Source organism: Mustela lutreola, chromosome 11, assembly GCF_030435805.1.
Source record: "Mustela lutreola isolate mMusLut2 chromosome 11, mMusLut2.pri, whole genome shotgun sequence".
NCBI lineage: Eukaryota > Metazoa > Chordata > Mammalia > Carnivora > Mustelidae > Mustela > Mustela lutreola.
Genome location: NC_081300.1, coordinates 63,287,713 through 63,312,470, shown reverse-complemented (window position 1 = coordinate 63,312,470; position 24,758 = coordinate 63,287,713). Strand labels below are relative to the sequence as shown.

General features: G+C 40.7%; 1 protein-coding gene and 1 long non-coding RNA gene across 2 annotated transcripts in view; both read right to left on the bottom strand.

Annotated features, from left to right (window-relative positions):
• LOC131811549 (uncharacterized) overlaps nt 1–24,758 on the bottom strand; it is a 42,520-nt gene that overhangs the window by 12,741 nt on the left and 5,021 nt on the right. The gene's annotated exons all lie outside the window — the stretch shown is intronic.
• On the bottom strand, nt 8,594–9,100 carry LOC131811548 (large ribosomal subunit protein uL15). The gene has a single exon (XM_059140198.1). The coding sequence runs from the start codon at nt 9,078–9,080 to the stop codon at nt 8,634–8,636; it is 447 nt and encodes a 148-aa protein (XP_058996181.1). The 5' UTR covers nt 9,081–9,100; the 3' UTR covers nt 8,594–8,633.

Below are 24,758 nucleotides of genomic sequence, written 5' to 3'. Positions count from 1 at the left end.
GTTATCCAGTTGTATTTGTGGGATGAGGTAAGCCTAAAGTCCTCCTACTCTACCACCATTTCCCCTCACTACTTACTTATCAAATTTTAGAAACACTTTCATAGTAAAATGATAAGCCCTATGTCATGCTGTTTGGAAAAGACTATAGTCGCCCTGTAATTTATGGCCGAAAGGAAGTGACAATATGCATCCAGTGCCTGGAAGACGTGGGCTTAGTGAAATCTTGTCCATTAGTTTTTCATTTATTCAGGACACGTGGCAATCTGATTTATGGTGGTGTACACCGTCAGGGCCCAGCCACCTGTGCCTGTGATGTCAACAAGTCACTAAGAATCTATGTATCTGGGCTAATCATCTCTGACATGGACAAGATGAAGCACTCCAGCTATGGACTGTGTGTTTGTGTCCTCTCCAAAAGTCCTATGTCAAAGGCCTAGCCAACAGTATGATGGCATTTGATAGTGGCGTCCTTGGGAGATAATTAGGTTTAGAAGAAATCATGGATTGGGGTTCTATGATGAGATTAGTGCCTTTATTAGTAGAGGAAGGAACATCAAAGCTTTCTCTTTCTCCAATATGTGAGGACATGGCACAAAGGCAGCTGTCTGCAGGCCAGAAAGAGCTCTTTCACCAGAATGTGACTGTGCTGGCATCCTGATCCTGGACTTCCAGCCTCCAAGTCTGTAAGAAAAAGCAATTTCTGTTGTTTAAGCCACACAATCTGTGTTATTTTGTTAGGGCTGCCTGAGATGACTGATGCAACTCTACTAGGGGTTCACCATGGGTCATGCTTAACTCTTTGGGGGGAATTCATTTGTTACTCATACCAAAAAAATGAAACTTTTCAAGTGTCTTCAGCTGAGTAGCTAAAGTGTAGGAGACTCATGCAGAGTAAAGCCTGAAAGCACCACTGGAAAGCATCCAGAGCACTAAGTGTCATTAGCTTTCCTGCATGGACAGGAAACTACTTCAGGGATATTTCAAAATAAAGAGAATTTCAGGCATTTTGAACGATGGAAATAACCCAGGGTTTAGCACAGAACCTTTAATGTTGGCTATTTGGAAGGATACCGTCCATTTGGATGCATAAAATCCAGGGTATGAGTTAAGAAAATTGGTCTTACCAATTTCTCTTATCATGTAACTCATAGTCATTAATTTTTAAAAGCTGATAAAGGAAAAACAACCATGTTATAGAAATAGTAGCAGTATGTTACTTTTAAGATAAAAGTCAGGGGTGCCTGGGTGGCTCAGTTGGTTAACTGATTGCCTTCAGCTCAGGACATGATCCTGGGTTCCTGGGATCGAGTCCTGGGAGTTCCTGGGATCGAGTCGGGCTCCTGCTCTGTGGGGAGCCTGCGTCTCCCTCTTGTTCTACTGCTCCTCCTCCTTGTTCTTTCTCTCTGTCTGTCAAATAAATAAATAAAATCTTGGGAAAAATAAAGACAAAAGTCCTCTGATGAGTAAGAGAACTGTCTTTCCTGAATGTAGATGTAAGGGTTTTGATTTTATTAAATAACAAGTAATAAGAGAACCAATAAGGGCAATAAAGGAATCTTAGCTATTAAGTCTCATTAAATTTGCATAATGATCTCTTGGAGCTTCACTTACTAATACTAACCTGATTAGCTAAAAAAAAAAAAAAAAAAAAAAAAAGACAGAAACTCATCCCATCCTTCAAACAGCTGGGAAAGAGGAAGTTTTATTTCTATTATTTTTTAAAGATTTATTTATTTATTTATTTATGAGAAAAAGAGAGAAGGAGCAAGGGGAGACCCAAAAGGAAAGGGAATAGCAGGCTCCCCAATAAGCTGGGAGCCCGGAGTTGGGCTCTATCCTGGGACTCCAAGATCATGACCTGAGCTGAAAGCACACACTTAACCAAATGAGCCACCCAGGTGCCTCAGATGTTTGATTTTTAATTCCTGTGTTTGTTAAACATAATAGTAAACATTTAAAAACAGAAGAGGCAATTCCCGATGTATCAAATCAAAAGGACACATAAAATTTTCAAAGAAAAATATCCAAATTAAATTGTCTCAAAAAATCCCTTCTCTAATTTTTGCAGCATAATTTGGGAATTACTGAATAGGAAAGAACCTAATGTAGTACACTGTAATTTTGAGGAAAATTCAAGACAATTGGATTGATCACTGTAGTGACTAGAGTAACTAATTTTAGATTAATGTTAGAGAGGTGTATGGTATAGGTCTCTGACATGCCAGTTTTAATATTTACCAAAGTTACTTCTAGAAAAAGTTGGGCATCAGATTTGTAACATTAAACTACCTCCTCCTTTGTAATGTTGTTTCTAGATAATATCAAGGTACATATACATTATTTTTACATTTTTCTAGAACGTTAATTACAAGTATTGGGAGAGAGGGCTCACTTTATTGATTAATTTTGTGGTGAAAATATGCTATTTGTACTTTCTTCCAGTGTTTATTACCTAATATTTAGTAAGAGATAAACATTCACTGCAATATTTTATAAATTTATAGAAAGAGATAATGTCATGTAAATAACATACTATGGCTAAAGTATTTCTCATGATTGTTATTCATAGAATATCTCTCTTGAACTGATCTTCCACTGATGTTGAAAAGTTTGCATTGTAGCTGAAATATTTTTCATGTTAAATGTATTTCTTGAATTTCTCTTGTCTGAATTTCTTTATGTTTGGCATATTAAGACTTTTTTCTCATATTTTTTCATATCAAGTCCGTTTTCCCCCTTTAAAAAAAATTAAATTCAATTAGCTAACATAGTACATCATTAGATTTTGATGTAGTGTTCAATGATTCATTAGTTGCTTATGACACCCAGTACTCAGCACATCACATGCCCTCCTTAATGCCCATCACCTAGTTATCCCATTCCCCCCCATCTTCCTCTTTTATGAATCCTTGGTGTTGAATAAGGTAGCACTTAATGATGAAGTCTTTCCCACATTTCATACATTCATAGGGTCCCCCCAACCCTGGGCATGCATCCTCTGATGTGGAGTCACATATGCGCTCTGACCAAAGAATTTACAACAGACATTACATTTGTAGGTTTTCTCTTCAGTATGAGTTCTCTCATGTTGATTAAGATGTATACTTCTACTAAAAGGTTTACCACATATCACATAATTGCATTCATAAGGTTTTTCTTGGTATGAATTCTTGGTGTCGAGTAAGATGTGTATTCTAGGGACGCCTGGGTGGCTCAGTTGGTTAAGCAGCTGCCTTCGGCTCAGGTCATGATCCCAGCGTCCTGGGATCGAGTCCCACATCGGGCTCCTTGCTCAGCGGGGAGCCTGCTTCTCCCTCTGCCTCTGCCTGCCATTCTGTCTGCCTGTGTTCGCTCTCTCCCCCTCTCTCTCTCTGATAAATAAATAAAAAATCTTTAAAAAAAAAAAAAAAAAAGATGTGTATTCTATCAGAAAATTTTCCCACATTCATCACATTCAAAGGGTTTTTCTCCAGTATGGATCCTCTTAAGTTGAGGATGCTATGACCTATGTTTATAGGCTTAGTTGTATTCAGTACAGTCATAAGATTTCTCTCCCACATTTATTCTCAGATGAAAAATAAGCTGAATGCTCTGAGTAAAAGTTTTCCTATATTTTTTATATTCAAATAGTTTTTCTCTACTATGAATCCTCTTATGTTGAATAAAGGATGATCTACAATTATAGACTTTGCCACATTTAGGGCACTGATAGAGTTTTACCCCAGTATGAACTCTGTGATGCAGAGTGAGATATGTACTTTAGTTAAGAGCCTTCCCACACTGATTATATTAATAAGCTTTCAGGGTGCCTGGGTGACTCAGTTGGTTATACATCTGACTCTTGATTTCAGCTCAGGGCATGATCTCAGGGTCATGAGATCAAGCCCCACCTCAGGCTCCATGCTGGGCATGGAGCCTACCTAAGACTCTCTCTTTTCCTCTCCCTTAGCGCCCCCCCACCCACTTGCATCCAAGTGTGCACACTCTCTCTTTAAAAATAATAATAATAATAGCCTTTCAATTCGGTGTGAATCTTCTGATGTCACATGATGTACGTACTTTGACTATAAGCTTTTTCACATTCATTACAGTCATAGGGTTCCTCCCCAGTAGGACTCACTGAAGTAGGATGAGAGATAAGTCCCAGCTGAGTGATGTTCACTTACATTATACTCATATGGTGTCTCTCTGAATGTGTGTTGTATAAGGTGTGATCCCTATGAATGATCTCCCACAATTTCTGCATTTGTAGAACTTTTTTCCAATGCAAATTCTCTCATGTTAATTAGGTGTAAAGGTATGACTAAAGGCCTTCTCACATTCTTCAACTTTAATTCTTTAAGATTTCACACCTACACCTGAAACTAATGTAATGTCATGTGTTGACTAGACTCAAAAAATTAAAACAAAAACAAAACAGTAACTCAAAAAGATGTACACACCTCTATGTTTATTACAGCATTGTTTACAATAGCCAAGACATGGAAACAACAGATGAATGGATGAAGGAAATATATATATATTACATATATATAGGATGCAATATTACTCAGCCATCAAAAAGAATGAGATCTTGCCATTTAAGACAACATGGATGGACCTAGAGAGTATTAAGCTAAGTGAAATAAGTCAGACAAAGAGATATAAATACCATATGATTTCGTCTATATGTAGAACCTAAAAACAAAACAAAGAAAAAAAAAACAGAAATAGACTCATAAATATAGAAAATAAACTGGTGGTTCCTAGAGAGATGGGATGTAGGGGGATGGGCAAAGTAGGTGAAGGGGATTAAGACATACAAACTTCCAGCTATGAAACAAATAAGTCATGGAGATGAAAAGCACAGCATAGAGAATATAGTCAGTAATATCATGATAGCACAGCTGTAAAATAAATAAGTCGTGGAGATGAAAAGTACAACATAGAGAATGTAGTCAGTAATACTATAATAACACGGTTAAGACAGATTGGACTACATTTATTGTGAGCACTGAGTAATGTATAGAATTGTGGAGTCCATAGGTTGTACATCTGAAACCAATGTAACACTATATGTTAATTATACTTCAATAACAAAATACATACATACATAAGTATATGTATATACATAGGTGTACTATCACTGAATGTCTACCTATATTCATTACAACTGTAGACTTTGTCTCTGCTATGAGACAGTATGTCTCTGAAGTTCCAATATGTCTCTGAATTTGAGTAAGATATGTGATGCGGCTGAGGTGTTTTCCACATTTGTTATATTTGTAAGGCTTTTCACTTCTATAGCTTCTCTTTTGATTAATTAGGTTCTGGGTTGTATGAAGTTATTCTGTCATGTTACAGTTAAGCACCATGTAACCTTTAGGAATATGCTCCCCTGAAATAAGGTTTGGGTTCAAACTAAAGTCTCCCCCAAAAGTCATTACATTTAAGTACATTTTCCTGAATGAGGCTTTTTCTTACGGATGACAATCACTTACCACGTGAAATCTCCAGCAACACCCTAAGTAGTCACTAAGATCTGAGATTTCACGTGGGGAATACAAAGTGCCATCTAACTTGAGGTTTTTTTGCTATCTCATGGGGGAAAATCTTCAGAAATAATTTGCTTCAGATTTGAATATTTGGTTTGAGTTCTTATTTCTTGGTCTGAAAGAAATGATAAATGCAGAATCTCTGTAATGGAAGAAACTTCTATGGAGAAACTGAAGCATAAAGCAATTGTAAAATGTGTGAGTTTAATGGGCCTTGTCAGCTTTCAAATAATAATCTATATGAGTTACTTATGGAACTTTGACCACAGAGAATGAAAGCCATTGTGATAAATGCACAAGGAGTAAGCCAGGGATAAAAAGTGGTTACAGAGGGTCCAATAAGTTTATTAGATGGGGGAAAAGACTACAAACAGTCCTTGATGGGGGTGCCTTTGGCTCAGGTCATGATCCCAGGGTCCTAGGATCGAGCCCTCAGCAGGGAGACTGCTTCCTGCCCCCTCTCTCTGCCTGCTTCTCTTCCTACTTGTGATCTCTCTTTGTCAAATAAACAAATAAAATCTTTAAAAAAACAAACAAACAGTTCTTCATGGAGGATTGAAGGGTGACAACTGGGGCCATGGAAACTGAAGAGATAGTGGAAAGGAGAATTGTATGAGGAAGAACTAAGAGAAGGCAGAGAATGGCACAGCCCAACTCAACACAAAACCCAAGAGATGAGAGCATAGTTAAATGAGTAAGCAAAGGTATGACAGCAGGCACTTGATAGAAATGCAAGAGAAGCAACGTGCAGTCTAGAAGAGGCACCATTAGGGAGCATAGGATGTGCACTGGAGAACAAGAGAAAAGAGGGGCATGAGAAGCTTCATGCTTCATGAGAAGCTTCATGAAAGCAGCACCCAGAGGCAAGACTGAGCCAATTCAGTGTTCCTGAAGCAGCCCCAACTTCCCCTGGGAGAAGGTTCTGTGGCCACATGTCTAGAAGCCACTGGTTTGCTGGACAGCCTTGTGTGTGAGGACCCAGGAGTCCTTCCCACCTGGAGAGGGTCCCCTATGGATGTCCCTCATACCATCCATGACAACCAGCCTTGCTCCAACCAGGTGATCACATCAGGCCTGGAATCCTGACACCTTGCTCAGCAAAGACAAGAGGCATGTGTAAGCCCAGGGCCCTGCCTCCATTCTTCTGCCCTTGGGTCCTTTACAACATGAATGAAGGAGGATAGGCCCCAAGGAGTAGGAGACTCTGACCTCTGGACATCCAAATACAGTATCAGGAGTCAGAGGCTTCAAGGTTTCAGTATTCAAGTTTTGGAGAGCGAAGAGAAAGTTGATTCCTCACTTGTTTATCCCTATTGTCAAAGAAAGCTGCACAAAGCCCTCTACGGATCCATTGACAATGTGTCCTTGCAAGTTCAAAACCTCTTTCCAGTGTTGTTGCCTCTTAAAATCATACACATTTCCTTATAATATATAACACATCCATACTTACTTAATTCAAATATACTCATTTACCAGTTAAACTATTTAACATCTCTCCCTCCCTCCATCAACTAAGAGACATTCTGGGAAGATAGTGCCCTGTTCCTCTCACTCCTCGTCGTACTCATTAAGAGATACTGATCTATAGTTTTCTTTTTTGTGATGACTTTGGGATCAGGATGATATTGGTCTCACACAATGAATTGATAAACGTTTCCCTCCCCTGTATTTCTTGGAAGAGCCTGTGTAGGTATTAATGCTTTAAACGTTTGGTAGAATTCACCAGTGAAGTCATCTTGTCTTGGGCTTATGTTTGCAGGACACGTTTTCTTCTCCAGTTTTTAATTTTTTAACTTTTTTGTATTGCAGTATAATTAACATACAGTGTTATATTAGTATCAGTGTATAATATGATTCAAGATTTCTCTACATTACTCAGTGCTCATGATGATAAGTGTACTCTTTGAAAGAAGTTTTTGGATCACTAACTCAACCTCTTATTTTAGGTCTATTCAGATTATCTATTTCTCCTTGAGTCAGTTCTGGTAGTTTGTGTCTTTCTAGGAATTAGTCTATTTCATTTAAGTTATTTGATTATTGGCCAGTATTAATGTACCCTTTTTCATTTTGAGGATTTTAGTCACTTGAGTGTTCTTTTTTCTTAGCCAATTCTGTTGATCTTTTCAAAGACCCCAGTTTGGGGTTCATTAATTTCTCTATTGTTTTCCCATTTTCTATTTCATTTATTTTCACCATAATACATATTATGTTCTTGTTTTTGCTTGCTTTGGGTTCTAGTTGGCATTTATTTCTCTAGTTTCATAAGATAGAAGTTTATGCTGCTGATTTAAAAGTCTGCATGTGACACTTGATCTTAGAGTTGTAAGTTTAAGCCCCACTCTGGGTGTAGGGATTACTTAAAAATAAAATCTTAGGGGCGCCTGGGTGGCTCAGTGGGTTAAAGCCTCTGCCTTCTGCTCAGGTCAGGATCCCAGGATCCTGGGATTGAGCCCCACATTGGGTTCTCTGCTCAGTAGGGAGCCTGCTTCCCCCCCCTCCCCTGCTCTCTGCCTACTGTGATCTCTGTCTGCCAAATAAATAAATGAAAATCTTTTAAAAAATAAAATCTTAAAAAGGAAGAGCTTTTGGAGCACCTAAGTTGGTTAAGCATCCAACTCTGGATCTCAGCTCAGGTCTTGAATCATGAGTTAGGCCCCGCATTGGGCTCCATGCTGTGCATGGAGACTCCTTAAAACAAACAAACAAACAAACAAACAAACAAAAAAACACAGAAAAGAGGGGTGCCTGGGTGGCTCAGGCTTAAGTGTCTGCCTTTGGCTCAGGTTATGATCCTGGTGTCTTGGGATCAAGCTCTGCATCAGTCTCCCTGGTCAGGGAGCCTGCTTCTCTCTCACCCACTCCCCTTACTTGTGTTCTCTCTCTCGCTGTGTCTCTGTCAAATTAATAAATAAAATCTTTTTAAAAAAAGAGCTTTCTTCTGCTTTAGTGTAGGTGCTTATAACTATAAATTTCTCTCTAGCAGTGCTTTTGGTGCATTGATTAAATCTTGATATGTTGAATTATCATTTATTTATTTATTTATTTATTTATTTTTGAAAAGCACTTGTTAGCATTTAATGAACCTCTCCCCACGGGGCTTCAAGCTACTAGAACACAGGCGCCCCCGACACCCTTGATCTTCTCCTCTGCTCTTCTACTGAAGAATTTGGCCTTCACGATGACAGGCTGTTTTGGGAGTTTCCCCTTTCCCAAAACTTTGTAGTAGCCCGATCGCACCACATCAATGATAGGAGCAGCTCCAGTCTTGTTTTTGGCGGCATTTACTCGTGTCTGCTCACTGACTAAGGTCCACAGTTTATCAAGGTTGACAGTTGGGCAGAAGCTCTGGTTCCTCTTTAAGTGGTAATGTCTCATACCAACTTTTCCAAAGTAACCTGGGTGATATTTGTCGAAGTTGATCCTGTGGTGATGCATGCCACCAGCATTACCCCGGCCTCCTGGGTGCTTCCGGTGCTTGCCGATGCGGCCGTGGCCGTGGCTCACGTGGCCCCGAAGTTTCCGGGTCTTCCTCAGTCTGGAAGGCATGTCGGCAGCCCAGACGGAAAAGCTCATTTATTTATTTTTTTAAAAGATTTTATTTATTTGACAGACAGAGATCACAAGTAGGCAGAGAAGCAGGCAGAGAGAGAGGGGGAAGCAGGCTCCCCACCGAGCAGAGAGCCCGATGTGGGGCTTGATCCCAAGACCCCGAGATCATGACCCAAGCCGAAAGCAGAGGCCCAACCTACTGAGCCACCTAGGTGTCCTGAATTTTCATGTTTTTAGAGATTTTATTTGTCAGAGAGAGAGAGAGTGAGCACAAGCAGAGGAAGTGGCAGGCAGAGAGAGAAGAAGCTCCCTGTTGAGAAAGGAGCCCAAAAGGGGACTCTATCCCAGGACCCTGGGATCATCACCTGAGCTGAAGGCAGAAACTTGACTGAGCCACTCAGGCATCCCAAACTTTCATTTTAATTAACCTCAAAATATTCCTTTTAAAAAATGTTATTATTTATATGAGAGAAAGAGACAGTGAGAGAAAGCACTATCAAGAAGGAGAGGGAGAGGGGTGCCTGGGTGGCTCAGTGGGTTGAAGTCTCTGCCTTTGGCTCGAGTCATGATCCCAGGGTCCTGGGATTGAGCCATGCACTGGGCCCTCTGCTCAGTGGGGAGCCTGCTTCCTTCTCTCTCTCTGCCTGCCTCTCTACCTACTTGTGATCTCTCTCTGTCAAATAAATAAATAAAATCTTTAAAAAAAAAAAAAAAAGGAGAGGGAGAAGCAGGCTCCCCGACAAACAGGGAGCCTGATGTGGGATCACGACCTGAGCTGAAGGCAGATGCTTAACCAACTGAGCCACTCAGGCGCCCCTTAAAATATTTTCTACTTTTCCTTGTGATTTCTTCTCTGAACAACTGGGTATTTAGCAGTTGGTTAGTTTCCACATATTTGTGGATTTTCCAAGTTTTCCATTATTTCTAATTCCATTTCTTTGTGCTCAGAGAACACACTTTCAATTACTTCATTTCTTTTAAATGTATGAAACCTTGTTTTCCTTGTTTTATGGTTTATCCTGGAAACCGTTCTATGTCCACATAAGAAGACAGGTCTTTGTTACTGAGCGGGGCATTCTATAGCTTTCTGTGAGGGTTAGTTACTTTCTAGTCTTCTTCAAGTGTCCCATTTCATTGCTGAACTTCTGTCCAGTTGTTCTGCCCATTATTTTTTCTAAAGAGTTTATTTATTTATTTGACAGCCAGAAGCAGAGAAGCAGGCAGAGTGAGAGGAAGGGAAGTAGGCTCCCTGCTGAGCAGAGAACCCGATGTGGGTCTTGATCCCAGGACCCTGGGATCATGACCTGAGCCGAAGGCAGAGGCTTTAACCCACTGAGCCACCCAGGTGCCCCTGTTCTGCCCATTATTAAAAGTGGGGTGTTGAAACCTCCAAGTCTTATTGTTGAATTGTCTATTTCTTCCTTCAACTGTGTCAGTTTTTGCTTCATATATATATATATATATATATATATATATATTTTTTTTTTATTTACTTGAGAGAGAGACAGTGAGAGAGAGCATGAATGAGGAGAAGGTCAGAGAGAGAAGCAGACTCCCCATGGAGCTGGGAGTTTGATGCGGGACTCCATCCCGGGACTCCAGGATCATGACCCGAGCCGAAGGCAGTCATCCAACTAACTGAGCCACCCAGGCGTCCCTGCTTCATATATTTTGAGACCCTATATATTTTGAGTATATATATATATTGCCTATATGTTTATAATTGTTACATAATTTTGATGGATTGACTCTCTTACCACTATATAATGTCCTGTCTCTAGTAACAATTTTTGTTTTCAGGTATATTTTATCTGATGTTAGTGTAGTCACATAGCTATCTTTTGGTTATATTCTTGAGGGGAATATCTTTTTCCCTACTTTTCCTTGCAACCTATTTGTGTCTTTGAACCCAAATTGAGTCCTTTATAGACAACTCATAGTTGGATCGTGTTTTTAAATCCATTCTACATACGGCACCTGTGTCGCTCAGTTGGTTAAACCTCTGCCTTCAGCTCAGGTCCTGATCTCAGGGTCCTGGGATCAAGCTTCCCATCAAGCTCCCTGCTCAAGGGAGGGAAGGTCTGCTTCTCATTCTGCCCTCCACACTGCCTGTGTGTTCTCTGTCTCATAAATAACTAACTAATAACTAACTAACTAAATAAAAAAATAAATAAAATCTTTAAAAAAATTAATCCATTCTACCAATCATTGCCTTCTAATGGAAGTGTTTGACCCATTTACATTTAATGAGATTGCCGACAGGAACTTACATCTGCCATTTTGCCATTTGTTTTCTATATGCATTATGTCTTCACTTGTTCCTCAGTTCCTCTATTATTGCCTTTTTAAATGTTAAATAGATATTTTCTAATGTCCTTTTTAAAAATGCATATATTTTAGTTATTTTCTTAGTGATTTCCTTGGGGATTATAATTCACATCTTAATTTACAGCAATCTTGTACATATAGCACCAACTTAATTTCAGTAATATATAAAAACTTTGCTTTTATATAGCTCCATTTTCTCTCCTTTACACTGTTGTTATAAAACCTAAAATAATTTACATATTCCCACAAGTAATAGGAGAGTTTAATAAAGCAGCACTCTATAAGATCATGATATAAAAATATGCTATGCTTTTCTATACTAATTACAAAGCAGGTAGGAAAAACTATTTAAAAATACACCATTTAGGTGTGGTTCAGTGGGTTAGGCCACTGCCTTCGGCTCGGGTCATGATCTCGAGGTCCTGGGATCGAGTCCCGCATCGGGCTCTCTGCTCAGCGGGGAGCCTGTTTCCTTCTCTCTCTCTCTGCCTGCCTCTCAGTGTACTTGTAATTTCTCTCTGTCAAATAAATAAATAAAATCGTTTAAAAAAAAAAGAAAAAGAAAAAAAATACACCATTTACAATAATAACAGAAACTAAAGGTAACTAAAACACCAAACAAAAATTATGCAAAACCTGCATGGAAAATTATAAAATTTGGCTTAAAGGTACTTAAGAGCACTTGGGTGGCTTAGTTGGTTAAGTGGCTGACTCTTCATCTCAGCTCAGGTCCAGATCTCAGGGTTGAGAATTCAAGCCCAATGCTGCTGGCTAGGCTCCATACTGTGTGTGGAGCTTACGTTTTTAAAAAAAAAGATATTTAAAAAGACCTAAAAAGAGAGATAATTTACCATGTTTGTGGATTGGAGGATTGGTTATTATAAGGTTGTCACTTCTTCCCAAATTAGTCTACAGATTTAATATAGTTCCAAGAAAAACTTCAAAAATTCCAATAAAAATTTCAAGTGTGTGTGTATGTACATGTTATAACTTGATGAGCTGACTAAAAAATGTATATCAAAAAGTGAACAGACAAGAATAACCAAGACACTCATGAAGAAAAATAGGATGGGAAGATTTGTCTTACCAGGTAGCAAAACATTTTATAGAATTACAATAATTAAGATACTCTGATAGTGATGTGGGGATAGACAAAATGACCCAAAGACAAACCAGAGAGCTGAAAACAGGCCTAAGCACATATAACAGAAGTAGCACATCAAAGAAATACTACTGGTATAATCCATTATCTAAATGGAAAATACAGGATTGAATCCCAACCTCACACTAAGCACAAAAATCAATTCTATACAGACATGAGACTACATGATAAAAGCAACACCTTCAGTTTTTAAATGAAAATATAAAATGCTACCTTTTTGCTGTTGGATAGGAAAAATTTTATTAAGCAAGACACAAAACATACTAATGATAAAAGTAATAGTTGATAAACTCAATTACATTAAAGCTCAAAACTTCTATTCATCAAACACCACTGTAAAGGTAGTTCCAAAATCATTTGCCATAAAAAACTGAGAAAAGATATTTGCATGTATACACATAATAGAGAAAAGAGCATTCCAGTGGGGCACTTGGGTGGCACAGTCAGTTGAGCGACCAACTCTTGGATTGGCTCAGGTCGTGATCTCAGGGTTGTGAGGTCAAGCCCTAGGTCAGACTCTGCACTCAGCAGATACGGTCTCATCTCTCTCTCTCTCTCTCTCTTTGCTCCTCCCCTCTGCATGCTTTCTCTCTCTTTCACATGGATAAATACATCTCTCTTTTTTTTTTTTTTAAAGTCATTTCAAAAGTTTAAAGTTTATTGACTTAAGTAGCAGTTGATTTTTGTGGGAACTGACTGGGAGGGAGTCTTCTTGGTGCTATAAATATTGTACATCTTGATCTGAGTGTCAGTTCTATGGTTTAAATGTTTGTGTTCCTCCAAATACATATGTCCAATGTAATGGTATTAGGAGGTGGGGTCTGTGGCGGGTGCTTATGTCATAAAGGAGGAGCCCTTATGAATGGGACTACTGCCTTATAAAAGACGCTCCAGAGAGATCTCTAGCCCCTTCCACCAAGTGACAATACAGCCAGAAAGCACAAGCTGTGAGCCAAGAAGGGGGCCCTCATTGGAAGGTGACCATGCTGGCACTCTGATCATAAATTTTCCAGTCTTAGAACTGTGAGAAATAAATTTCTGTTGTTTAGGGGCATCAGGGTATCTCAGTCAGTTGAATGTCTGCCTCTGGCTCAGGTTGTGATCTCTCCAGGTCCTAGGATCAAGTCCTGTATCGGGTTCCTTGCTCAATAGGGAGTCTGCTTCTCCCTCTGTCTCTCTCCGCTCTCTTGCATGATCTCTCTCTCTCAAATAAATAAACAAAATCTTTTTTAAAAAATTTCTGTTGTGACTGGGAAGGAAACAAGATGGCTGGGGAGTAGGAGATGGAGGTATCATTAGGTCTCAGGAGTTCAGCTAGATAGTTATCAAACCATTCTGAATAGCTACAAACTCAACAGGAAATCAAAGAGAAGAATAGCAGCAGCAATTCTAAGAACAGAAAATTGACCACTTTCTGCTAGGTAGGATGTGCGGAGAAATGAATCCGAAGTAATAGGAAGATAAACTGCAGGGGGAGGGGCCTGCTCCTGGGAAGCAGTGGAGCAGAGGAGCACAAAATCAGAATTTTTAGAAGTCTGCTCCACTGAGGGACAAGGCTCCAGAGGCAAAGTGGGGGTGGAGCCCTCGTGGGGACAGTGTGGTCTCAGGACCCACGAGGTCACAGAAAGACTGGGGGTGTCTGAGTGTGGCAGAGCTGCCATGTATCGGAGTGGGGAAGCTGGCTATAGATGGAGCCGGGGAGTAAGCTCTCAGCTCAGGGTTACCTTAAACCATGATCTGTGGCACAGTCAGGCCACTGCTCTTTGAGCAGGGACGTCACAAGTGACAGATCCAGGGAGACTCACCTTCCTCCTTCGGGAGGAGCAGACTGGAAGTGCGTGGCAGGAATCTGCTGGATTTGGAGACTCCAAATGGGGCTGTGCACCAGAGACAGAAACTCTGGGTCACAGGCCAGGCGAGCATGGAGTGTGGCCAGAGACCAGGGAGATGGGAGTGATTGAGCACTTTTCTCTGAGGGTACACTGAGGATTGGGGCCCTGAGCTCTCAGCTCCTCTGGGCCAGAGATTGGGAGGCCGCCATTTTCACTCTCAGCCTCCAAAGCTCTATGGAAAGTGTTCAGGGAACAAAAGCTCCGAGCAGATTTCTTAGCCCGGTCCCTGGCAAAGGTGGTGCAATTCCACCTCAGGCAAAGATATTTGAGAATCACAGAAACAGGCCCCTCTCCCAGAAGATCAGAAAGAACATCCAGCCAAGACCAAGTTCACTGATTAGTGAGAACTGCGGAACTCCAGAGCTAGCGGAAAGCAACACATAGAATTCATGGCTTTTTTCCCATGATTGTTTAGTCTTGCAAATTTTTTTTTCCTTATTCTTTTTTTTTTAACTTTTCCTCTTTCCTCTTTTAATGTTTTTAAAAACTATTTTAACTTAACAATACTTAAAAAAAATCTTTTTAAATGTTCATTGTTATAATCATATTTTATCCCTTCATTGTATTTAACCTTATTTTTTGTATACATATAGGTTTTTTTTCTTTAAAATCTTGGGATACAATTTTTTGTAATAGATCAAAATATACCCTAAATCTAGTACATGGCTTTGTTCTAGTCTCCAGCCTGATCATATTCTCTCTTTTTCTTTTTCCAAAAAACTTGTCTTATCAATTCATTTTTTAGGATCTTTTAAAATTTTCATCGTTGCAGTCATATTCCATCCCTTCATCGTGTTTACCCTTATTTTTGTATATACATTCATTTTTCTTTCTTTAAAATTCTGGGGGATAGTTTCTTCTAAGAGACCAGAATACACACAGAATCAAGTGGGAGGCTCTGTTTTATTCACCAGTCTAATATATTTTAAGAAAAATTTTTTTATTTTTAAATTTTCTTTCCCCATTCTTCTCCCCCCAGTTTTGGGTCTCTTGATTTGGTTAGCATATATTTTTCTGGGGTTTTTACCACCCTTTTAGTATTTTATTCTCTCATTCATATATTCTTTTTTTAAAAAAATATTTTATTTATTTATTTGACAGAGTGATCACAAGTAGGCAGGGAGGCAGGCAGAGAGGCAGGCAGAGAGGCAGGCAGAGAGAGAGGCAGAGAGAGAGGAGAAGCAGGCTCCCCGCCGAGCAGAGAGCCCGATGCGGGGCTCGATCCCAGGACCCTGGGATCACGACCCAAGCCGAAGGCAGATACTTTAACCCACTGAGCCACCCAGGTGCCCCTCATTCATATATTCTTATCTGGATAAAATGACAAGGTGGAAAACACACCACAAAAAAAAAAAAAAAAAAAAAAAAAAAGAACAAGAGACAGTACTGATGGCTGGGGAACCTAATCAATATGGACATTGGTAATATGTCAGAACTAGAGTTCAGAAAGATGATTATCAAGGTGCTAGCTGGGCTCAAAAAAGGCATGGAATGGGGTGCCTGGGTGGCTCAGTGGGTTAAGGCCTCTGCCTTCGGTTCAGGTCATGATCCCAGGGTCCTGGGGTCAAACCCCACATCGGAATCCCTGCTGAGCAGAGAGCCTGCTTCCCTTCCTCTCTCTCTGCCTGCCTCTCTGCCTAATTGTGATCTCTGTCTGTCAAATAAATAAATAAAATCTTAAAAAAAAAAAAGGCATGGAAGATATTAGAGAATCCCTTTCTGGAGAAACAGAATCCCTTTTTGGAGAAATAAAAGAACTAAAATCTAACCAAGTTGAAATTTAAAAAGCTATTAATAAGGTGCAATAAAAAATGGAGGCTCTTACTGCTAGGATAAATGAGGCAGAAGAGAGAATTAGTGATATAGAAGACCAAATGACAGAGAATAAAGAAGCTGAGCAAAAGAGAGACAAACAACTACTGGATGTCAAGGGGAGAATTCGAGAGATAAATGATACCATAAGATGAAACAATATTAGAATAATTGGGATCCCAGAAGAAGAAGAAAGAGACAGAGGAGAAGAAGGTATATTGGAGCAAATTATAGTAGAGAATTTCCCTAATATGGTAAAGGGAACAAGCATCAAAAATAAAAGAGGCACAGAGAATCCCCCTCAAAATCAATAAAAGTAGGTCCACACCCCATCATCTAATAGTAAAACTTAAAAGTTTTAGTGACAAAAAGAAAATCCTGTGGCAAACAGACACATGAAAAAGTGCTCCACATCACTTGGCATCAGGGAAATATAAATAAAAACCACAATAGGATACCACCTCACACCAGTCAGAATGGCTAAAATTAACAAGTCAGAAAATGACAGATGCTGGTGAGGATGCGGAGAAAGGGGAACCCTCCTACATTGTTGGTGGGAATGAAAGCTGGTGCAACCACTCCGGAAAACAGCATGGAGGTTCCTCAAAGAGTTGAAAATAGAGCTACCCTATGACCCAGCAATTGCACTACCAGGTATTTACCCTAAAGATACAAATGTAGTGATCCAAAGGGACCTGTGCACCCGAATGTTTATAGTAGCAATGTCCACAATAGCCAAACTATGGAAAGAACCTAGATGTCCATCAACAGATGAATGGATAAAGAAGACGTGGTATGTATGTGTGTATATATATATGTGTGTGTGTGTGTGTGTGTGTATGTGTATAAAATGTATGTGTGTATATATATATGTGTGTGTGTGTGTATGTGTATAAAATGGAATACTATGCAGCCATCAAAAGAAATGAAAAAGAAATACTATGCAGCCATCAAAAGAAATGAAATCTTGCATTTGTGATTACGTGGATGGAACTAGAGGGTATTATGCTTAGCAAAATAAGTCAATTGGAGAAAGACAATTATCATATGATCTCCTTGATATGAGGAAGTGGAGATGCAATGTGGGGGGCTTGGGGGTAGGAAAAAAACAAATGAAACAAGATGGGATTGGGAGGGAGACAAACCATAAGAGACTCTTAATCTCACAAAACAAACTGAGGGTTTCTGGGGGTAGGGGGTTAGGGAGAGGATGGTGGGTTATGGACATTGGGGAGGGTATGTGCTATGGTGAATGCTGTGAAGTGTGTAAACCTGGAAATTCACAGACCTGTACCCTTGAGGCTAATAATACATTATATGTTAATAAAAAAATATTAAAAAAAGAAAATCTTAAAGCAATTTGGGACAAGAGGTCTGTAACATACAATAGTAGAAATATTAGATTGGCAGCATACTTATCCACAGAGACCTGGTAGGCCATAATGGACTGACAAGATATATTCAGAGCACTAAATGAGAAAATATATGTAGCCAAGAATACTATATCCAGCTAGGTTGTCATTGAAAATAGAAGGAGAGATAAAAAGCTCCCAGGACAAACAAAAATTAAAAGAATGTGCAAACACACAACTACAAACCAAACTACAGGAAATATTGAAAGGGATCATCTAAGCAAAGAGAGAGCCTAAAAGTAATAGACCAGAAAGGAGCAGAAACAATATACAGTAACAGTCACCTTACAGTCAATACAATGGCACTAAATTCATATCTTTCAATAGTTACCCTGAATGTAAATGGGATAAATGCCCCAATCAAAAGACATAGGATGTCAGAATGGATAAAAAAACAAGACCCATCGATATGTTGCCTACGAGAAACTTATATAGACCCAAAGACACCTCCAGATTTAAAGTGAGGAGGTAGAAAACAATTTACCATGCTAATGGACATCAAAAGAAAGCTGGGGTGGCAAACCTCATATCAGATAAATTAGATTTTAAGCCAAAGACTATAAGAAGAGATGAGGAAGGACACTAAATCATGCTTAAAGGATCTGTCCAACAAGAAGATCTAACAATTTAAAATATCTATGCCCCTAACATGGGAACAGCCAATTATATAAACCAATTAATATCAAAATCAAGGAAAAACATTGACAATAATACAATAATAATAGGGAACTTTAACACCCCTCTCACTGAAATGGACAGATCATCTAAGCAAAAGATCAACAAGGAAATAAAGGCTTTAAATAATACACTGGACCAGATGGACATCACAAATATATTCAGAACATTTCATCCCAAAGCAGCAGAATACACATTCTTCTCTAGTGCACATGGAACATAATCCAGAATAGATTAAATCCTGGGTCACAAATGAGGTCTCAACTGATACCAAAAGATTGGGATAATTGTCTGCATATTTTCAGACCACAATGCTCTGAAGCTAGAACTCAATCACAAGATGAAAGTTGGAAAGGACTCAAATACATGGAGGCTAAAGAGCATCCTACTAGAGAATGAATGGGTAAACCAGGAAACTAAAGAATAATTGAAAAAGTTATTGGAAACAAATGAAAATGAAAAAACAACTGTTCAAAATCTTTGGGACACAGCAAAGGCAGTCCTGAGAGGAAAGTATATAGTGATACAAGACTTTCTCAAGAAACAAGAAAGGTCTCAAGTACACAATCTAACCCTACACCTAAAGGAGCTGAAGAAAGAAGAGCAAAGAAAGTCTAAACCCAACAGGAGAAGAGAAATAATAAAGATCAGAGCAGAAATCAATAAAATAGAAACCAAAAGAACAGTAGAACAAATCGACAAAACTAGGAGCTGGTTCTTTGAAAGAATAAGACTGATGAACCCCTGGCCAGACTTATCAAAAAGAAAAGGGAAAGGACCCAAATCAATAAAATCATTAATGAAAGAGGAAAGATCACAACCGACACCAAAGAAATACAATTATAAGAACATATTATGAGCAACTACACACCAACAAATTTGACAATCTGGAAGAAATGGATGCATTCCTAGAGACCTATAGACTACCAAAACTGAAGCAGGAAGAAATAGAAAACCTGAACAGACCCATAACCAGTAAGGAGATTGAAGCAGTCATCAAAAATCTCCCAACAAACAAGAGCCCAGGGCCAGACAACTTCCCAGGGGAATTCTACCAATCATTTAAACTTCTTTAAATAATTTAATTAAATAATTAAATAATACCTATTCTCCTGAAATTGTTCCAAAAAATAGAAATGGAAGGAAAACTTCCAAACTCATTTTATGAGGCCAGCATTACCTTGATCCCAAAACCAGACAAACATCCCATCATAAAGGAGAATTACAGACCAATACCCTTGATGAACAGGGATGCAAAAATTCTTACCAAAATACTAGCCAATAGGATCCAACAGTATGTTAAAAGGGTTATTCACCACAACCAAGTGGGATTTATTCCTGGGCTGCAAGATTGGTTCAACATCCACAAATCAATCAATGTGATACAATACATGAATAAAAGAAAGAATAAGAACTATATGATAACACAATTGATGCTGAAGAAGCATTTAACAAAGTACTGCATCCTTTCTTGATCAAAACTCCTCAAAGTGTAGGTATAGAGGGCACATACCTCAATATCATCAAAGCCATCTATGAAAATCCCACAGTGAATACCATTCTGAATGGGGGGAAACTGAGAGCTTTTCCCCTAAGGTCAGGAATATGGCAGGGTTTTCCACTATGACCACTGCTATTCAACATAGTACTAGAAGTCTGAGCCTCGGCAATCAGACAACAAAAAGAAATAAAAAGTATCTGAATCGGCAAAGAAAGAATCAAACTCTCACTCTTTGCATATATTTTATGTGGAAAACCCAAAAGACTCCACTTTAAAAATCCTAGAACTCATATAGGAATCCAGGATATAAAACTAATGCACAGAAATCAGTTGCATTTCTATATACCAACAGCAAGACAGAAGAAAGAGAAATTAAGGAGTTAATCCCATTCACAATTGCACCCAAAACCATAAGATACTTAGGAATAAACCTAACCAAAGAGGCAAAGAATCTGTACTCAGAAAACTAGAAAGTACTCACGAAGGAAACTGAGGAAGACACAAAGAAGTGGAAAAACGTTCCATGCTCATGGATTGGAAGAGCAAATATTGTGAAAATGTCTATGCTACATAAAGCAATCTACACATTTAATACAATCTCTATCAAAATACCATAATTTTTTTCAAAGAAATGGAACAAATAATCCTAAAATTTTTTATGGAACCAGAAAAGACCCTGAATAGCCAGAGGAATGTTGAAAAAGAAAGTCAAAGTTGGTGGCATCAAAATTCCAGACTTCAAGCTCTATTACAAAGCTGTCATCATCAAGACAGTATGGTAGCGGCACAAAAACACACAGATCAAGGGAACAGAGTACAGAGCCAGAAATAGACCCTCAACTCTATGGTCAACTAATCTTTGACAAAGCAGGAAAGAATGTCCAATGGAAAAAAGACAGTCACTTCAACAAATGGTGTTGGGAAAATTGGACAGCCACATGTAGAAGAATGAAAGTGGACCATTTCCTTACATTACACACAAAAATAGACTCAAAATCCATGAAAGACCTCAGTGTGAGACAGGAATCCATCAAAATCCTTGAGGAGAACATGGGCAGCAACCTCTTCGACCTCAGCTGCAGCAACTTCTTTCTAGGAACATCGCAAAAGGCAAGGAAAGCAAGGGAAAATTGAACTCTCGGAATTTCATAATGATAAAAAGCTTTTGCAAAGGAAACAGTCAACAAATCCAAAAGACAACTGACAGAATAGGAGAAGATATTTGCAAATGACATATCAGATAAAGGGCTATATCCAAAATTTATAAAGAACTTATCAAACTCAACACCCAAAGAACAAATAATCCAATCAAGAAATGGGCAGAAAACATGAACAGACATTTCTGCAAAGAAGATATTCAGATGGCCAACAAACACATGAAAAAGTGCTCCACATCACTTGGCATCAGGGAAATATGAATCAAAACCACAATGAGATACCACCTCACACCAGTCAGAATGGCTAAAATTAACAAGTCAGGAAATGACAGAGGTTGGTGAGGATGCAGAGAAAGGGGAACCCTCCTACACTGTTGGTAGGAATGCAAGGTGGTGCAGGCACCCTGGAAAACAACATGGAGGTTACTCAATAAGTTGAAAAGAGAGCTACCCTATGGCCCAGCAATCACACTACTGGGTATTTACCCTAAAGATACAAATGTAATGATCCGAAGCGGCATGTGCACCTGACAGTTTATAGCAGCAATGTCCACAATAGCCAAATTATGGAAAGAACCTAGATGTCCATCAACAGATGAATGTATAAAGAATACGTGGTATATATATATACAATGGAATACTATGCAGCCACCAAAATAAATGAAATCTTGCCGTTTGTAATGATGTGGATAGAACTAGAGGGTATTACGCTGAGCGAAATAAGTCAATCAGAGAAAGACAATTATCATATAATCTCTCTGATATGAAGAGTTTGAGAGGCAGGGTGGAGGATTGTGGGGGATAGGGAATCAAAGAATGATACAGGATGGGATTGGGAAGGAGACAAACCATAAGAGACTCTAAATCTCACAAAACAAACTGAGGCTTGCTGGGGGTGGGAAGGTAGGGAGAGGGTGGTGGGGTTATGGACACTGGGGAGGGTATGGGCTATGGTGAGTGCTGTGAAATGTGTAAGCCTGATGATTCACAGACCTGTACCCCTGGGGCAAATAACACATTATATATTAATAAAAATAATTTTTTAAAAATTTCCATTATTTATAAGCCACCCAGTCTATGGCATTTTGTTATAGCAGCCTGAAGAGACCAAGACAAGGAGTGAACACGAATATAAAAATCCACCTGTCCATATAAAATATGTGCCCTATACTACAAATTAAGACCCTTACTATTCAATAAGAAAAAAGCCAAAACAACTTAACAGGAAAATGGGCAAAAGCCATGAACAAGCATTTCACAGAGCCATTCTTGCCTATGGGCCCCAGGGAACAGGTACAAAAATATGCCCAGAAGCGGTTAGTAACAGCAAAAAACATGAATGATCCAAATAGCCACTGACAGGAGAATGCATGAACCAAGTGGGGTATTATACAGCAGTGAAAAAGAATGACCATCACCTACACCCCAGCAAACTGATGAATGTCAGAAGTGATGTTATGTGTAGAAGGCCAGACCCACAGGAGCACACTCAGTATAAGGCCATTGTTACTGCCCTCGAAGATAAGTGAAACCAGATGACACACTGTGTAGAGATACCTACATACGTGAAAAGATATATCTATAAATAAAAGCCAGGGAAACACACAATTCAGCCCAGCAGGTGCCTTTGGACAGAAGGAGAGGAGTCATTGGTACTGGAGCAGTTCCTGGGTTGGGTAGTTGATTCACGGCTGTTCAGCTGTGATGCCTTTAGCAGACACGCATGTTACAGGGTATCTTGTATGTTATCGTTCATGACATCACACATATAATAAAGAGAAAACTGATCTCCTTCAAACTGAATGTTGAGACAGGAAGGTGGAAGAGAAAGACCTTGATGTGTGTGTTAGTTACAGGTATACACAGATGTCTGACATGACCTGGTTTGAGTCCTGGGAAGCGGTCTAGACTCGCATTCCCTTCTTTCCCTCCCTCATGCCAGAGTCATGAAAGGACTCAAAGGGGCGCTCAGGAGGGTGGGTGGGGAATGGTAAGGCCTCCACTCCTGTGACAGCGGCGCTCCCCTAGGGCCCCCAGTCCATCCTCTCCTAGTCCTGACACCCCCTCCCTGCATGGATATCACCCCCAACTTCATCCCCACTATGCAGCCCAGGCCTGCTTCTTGACACCAGCCTCCCCACCACCTGTATACTCTTCATCCCCTCCCCTGCCAGCTCCCCACATTGGGGCACGTCGAGTTTGAGGGCAGAGAGCCTGGCCAGGGCCAACTCCAGGTGGGGTGGGGAAACCCTAGGATTGAGCTGAGCGACAACCCTGCTCTTCCTCAGGCCATCCAGGCAAAGGACCCTAGGGACACAGCCAGCCCTGCCAGCTGGGCCTGCCATGAGCACTCCCAGCCTTGCAGGCCTGGAAACAACCAGGCCCACACTCAGTGCTTACTCAGTGCCAAACCCAGTGCAGACAGCTTTACTCAATGAGAGCAGATTTACGCCGTGCCTACTATTTGCCAGGCACTTTTCTGGAAGATGCAGGGGTGTCCCTGCCCTATTGGAAGTCAACCCCAAAGAAGGACAGAGGCCAGAGACCCCACATTCTGGGAGGAAATGCAAAGCTTGCAGAGGGCCTGGTAAGCAGTTGCAAGGAGAGCATGGAGACCCTGGGTCAGGACAGGCCTTTCTAGGAGGCCGTGTAAACTCTGCCCTGAGGCGGAGGGAGCTGGATGTGCACAGGCCAGGGTGGGGTGGGGAGAGGGGGTGCTGGCATGGGGAGCAAGGAAAAGCACGTCACTGAAGGGGCAGGTCCAAACCCTGGGGGCACGCAGGATCCCAGGCTCTTGCAGGAGTGAGGTGGGAGTTCGGGGAGGATGTCAGGTAGAGGTGGGTCCTAATCAGAATTGAGTTGATCAGGTTCCCCCTGAGAAGACAATGGCGAAACCCAAGGCCTGGAGAAGTGAGCCAAGTGTGGGTATGGGGGTCTGGAGAGGGGGGGCATGGGAGTGAGAAGTGTCTGCCAGGGTCTGGGGTCACCAGGAAGCGTGAGAAGGAGAGCAGAGCCGGCTGTTTCAGTGCTGCTAAGAGAAGAGATATGAGGACAGAGAAATGCCCTCTGGCCACAGGGAGGTGAGGGGACCCAGCCCTCAGATGTCCTCATACTCCTCTCTACTAGGAATGATGAGACAAAGGGCCATCCCAGGGACCAGAGGTTGTTCACATGGTCCTGATGTGGAGAACCCAGCCAGCTGGCAGAAGGACAGCTTCTGAAAAACCCTGTGTCCCTCAGAGCGGCTCTCGTCACTCTGTTCCGCACAGACCCTCTTGTCCCACCTGTGAGTGAGGCAGTGAGGCACAGAGGTTAAAGGGTTCACTCGCCCAGGCTGTGCAGCTGGGGATGGTCACGAACCCAGACTGGTCCAACTGGGAGCGGAGGCTGGGCCTGCAGGCCACACAGATGCTGGCAGGCCTGACGCCCCATCTGGGGCGGGCTGGGAGGTGGAAGGCCACGGTCTGGACTGGTCAGAGCCACCCCAGGCCAGACACTCCATGGCTGCTGACGCCAGGGTGAGGCAAACAAGGTCATTATCAGGTAATGAGCTCATTACTGAGGTCAGGCAAGGTCATTACTGGGTAATGTGCTGTCCCCTGCAGAGCCCCTTGCCTCCCAAGACCGTTCCTAGGGAACGCCTGGGTAGCCAGAGACACCTGGAGGCCAGAGAACAGATCCAGTGCCTCGTAGCCAAGGGGCATTCAGGGGCAAGGTGTGCCCAAATCCAGTCTCC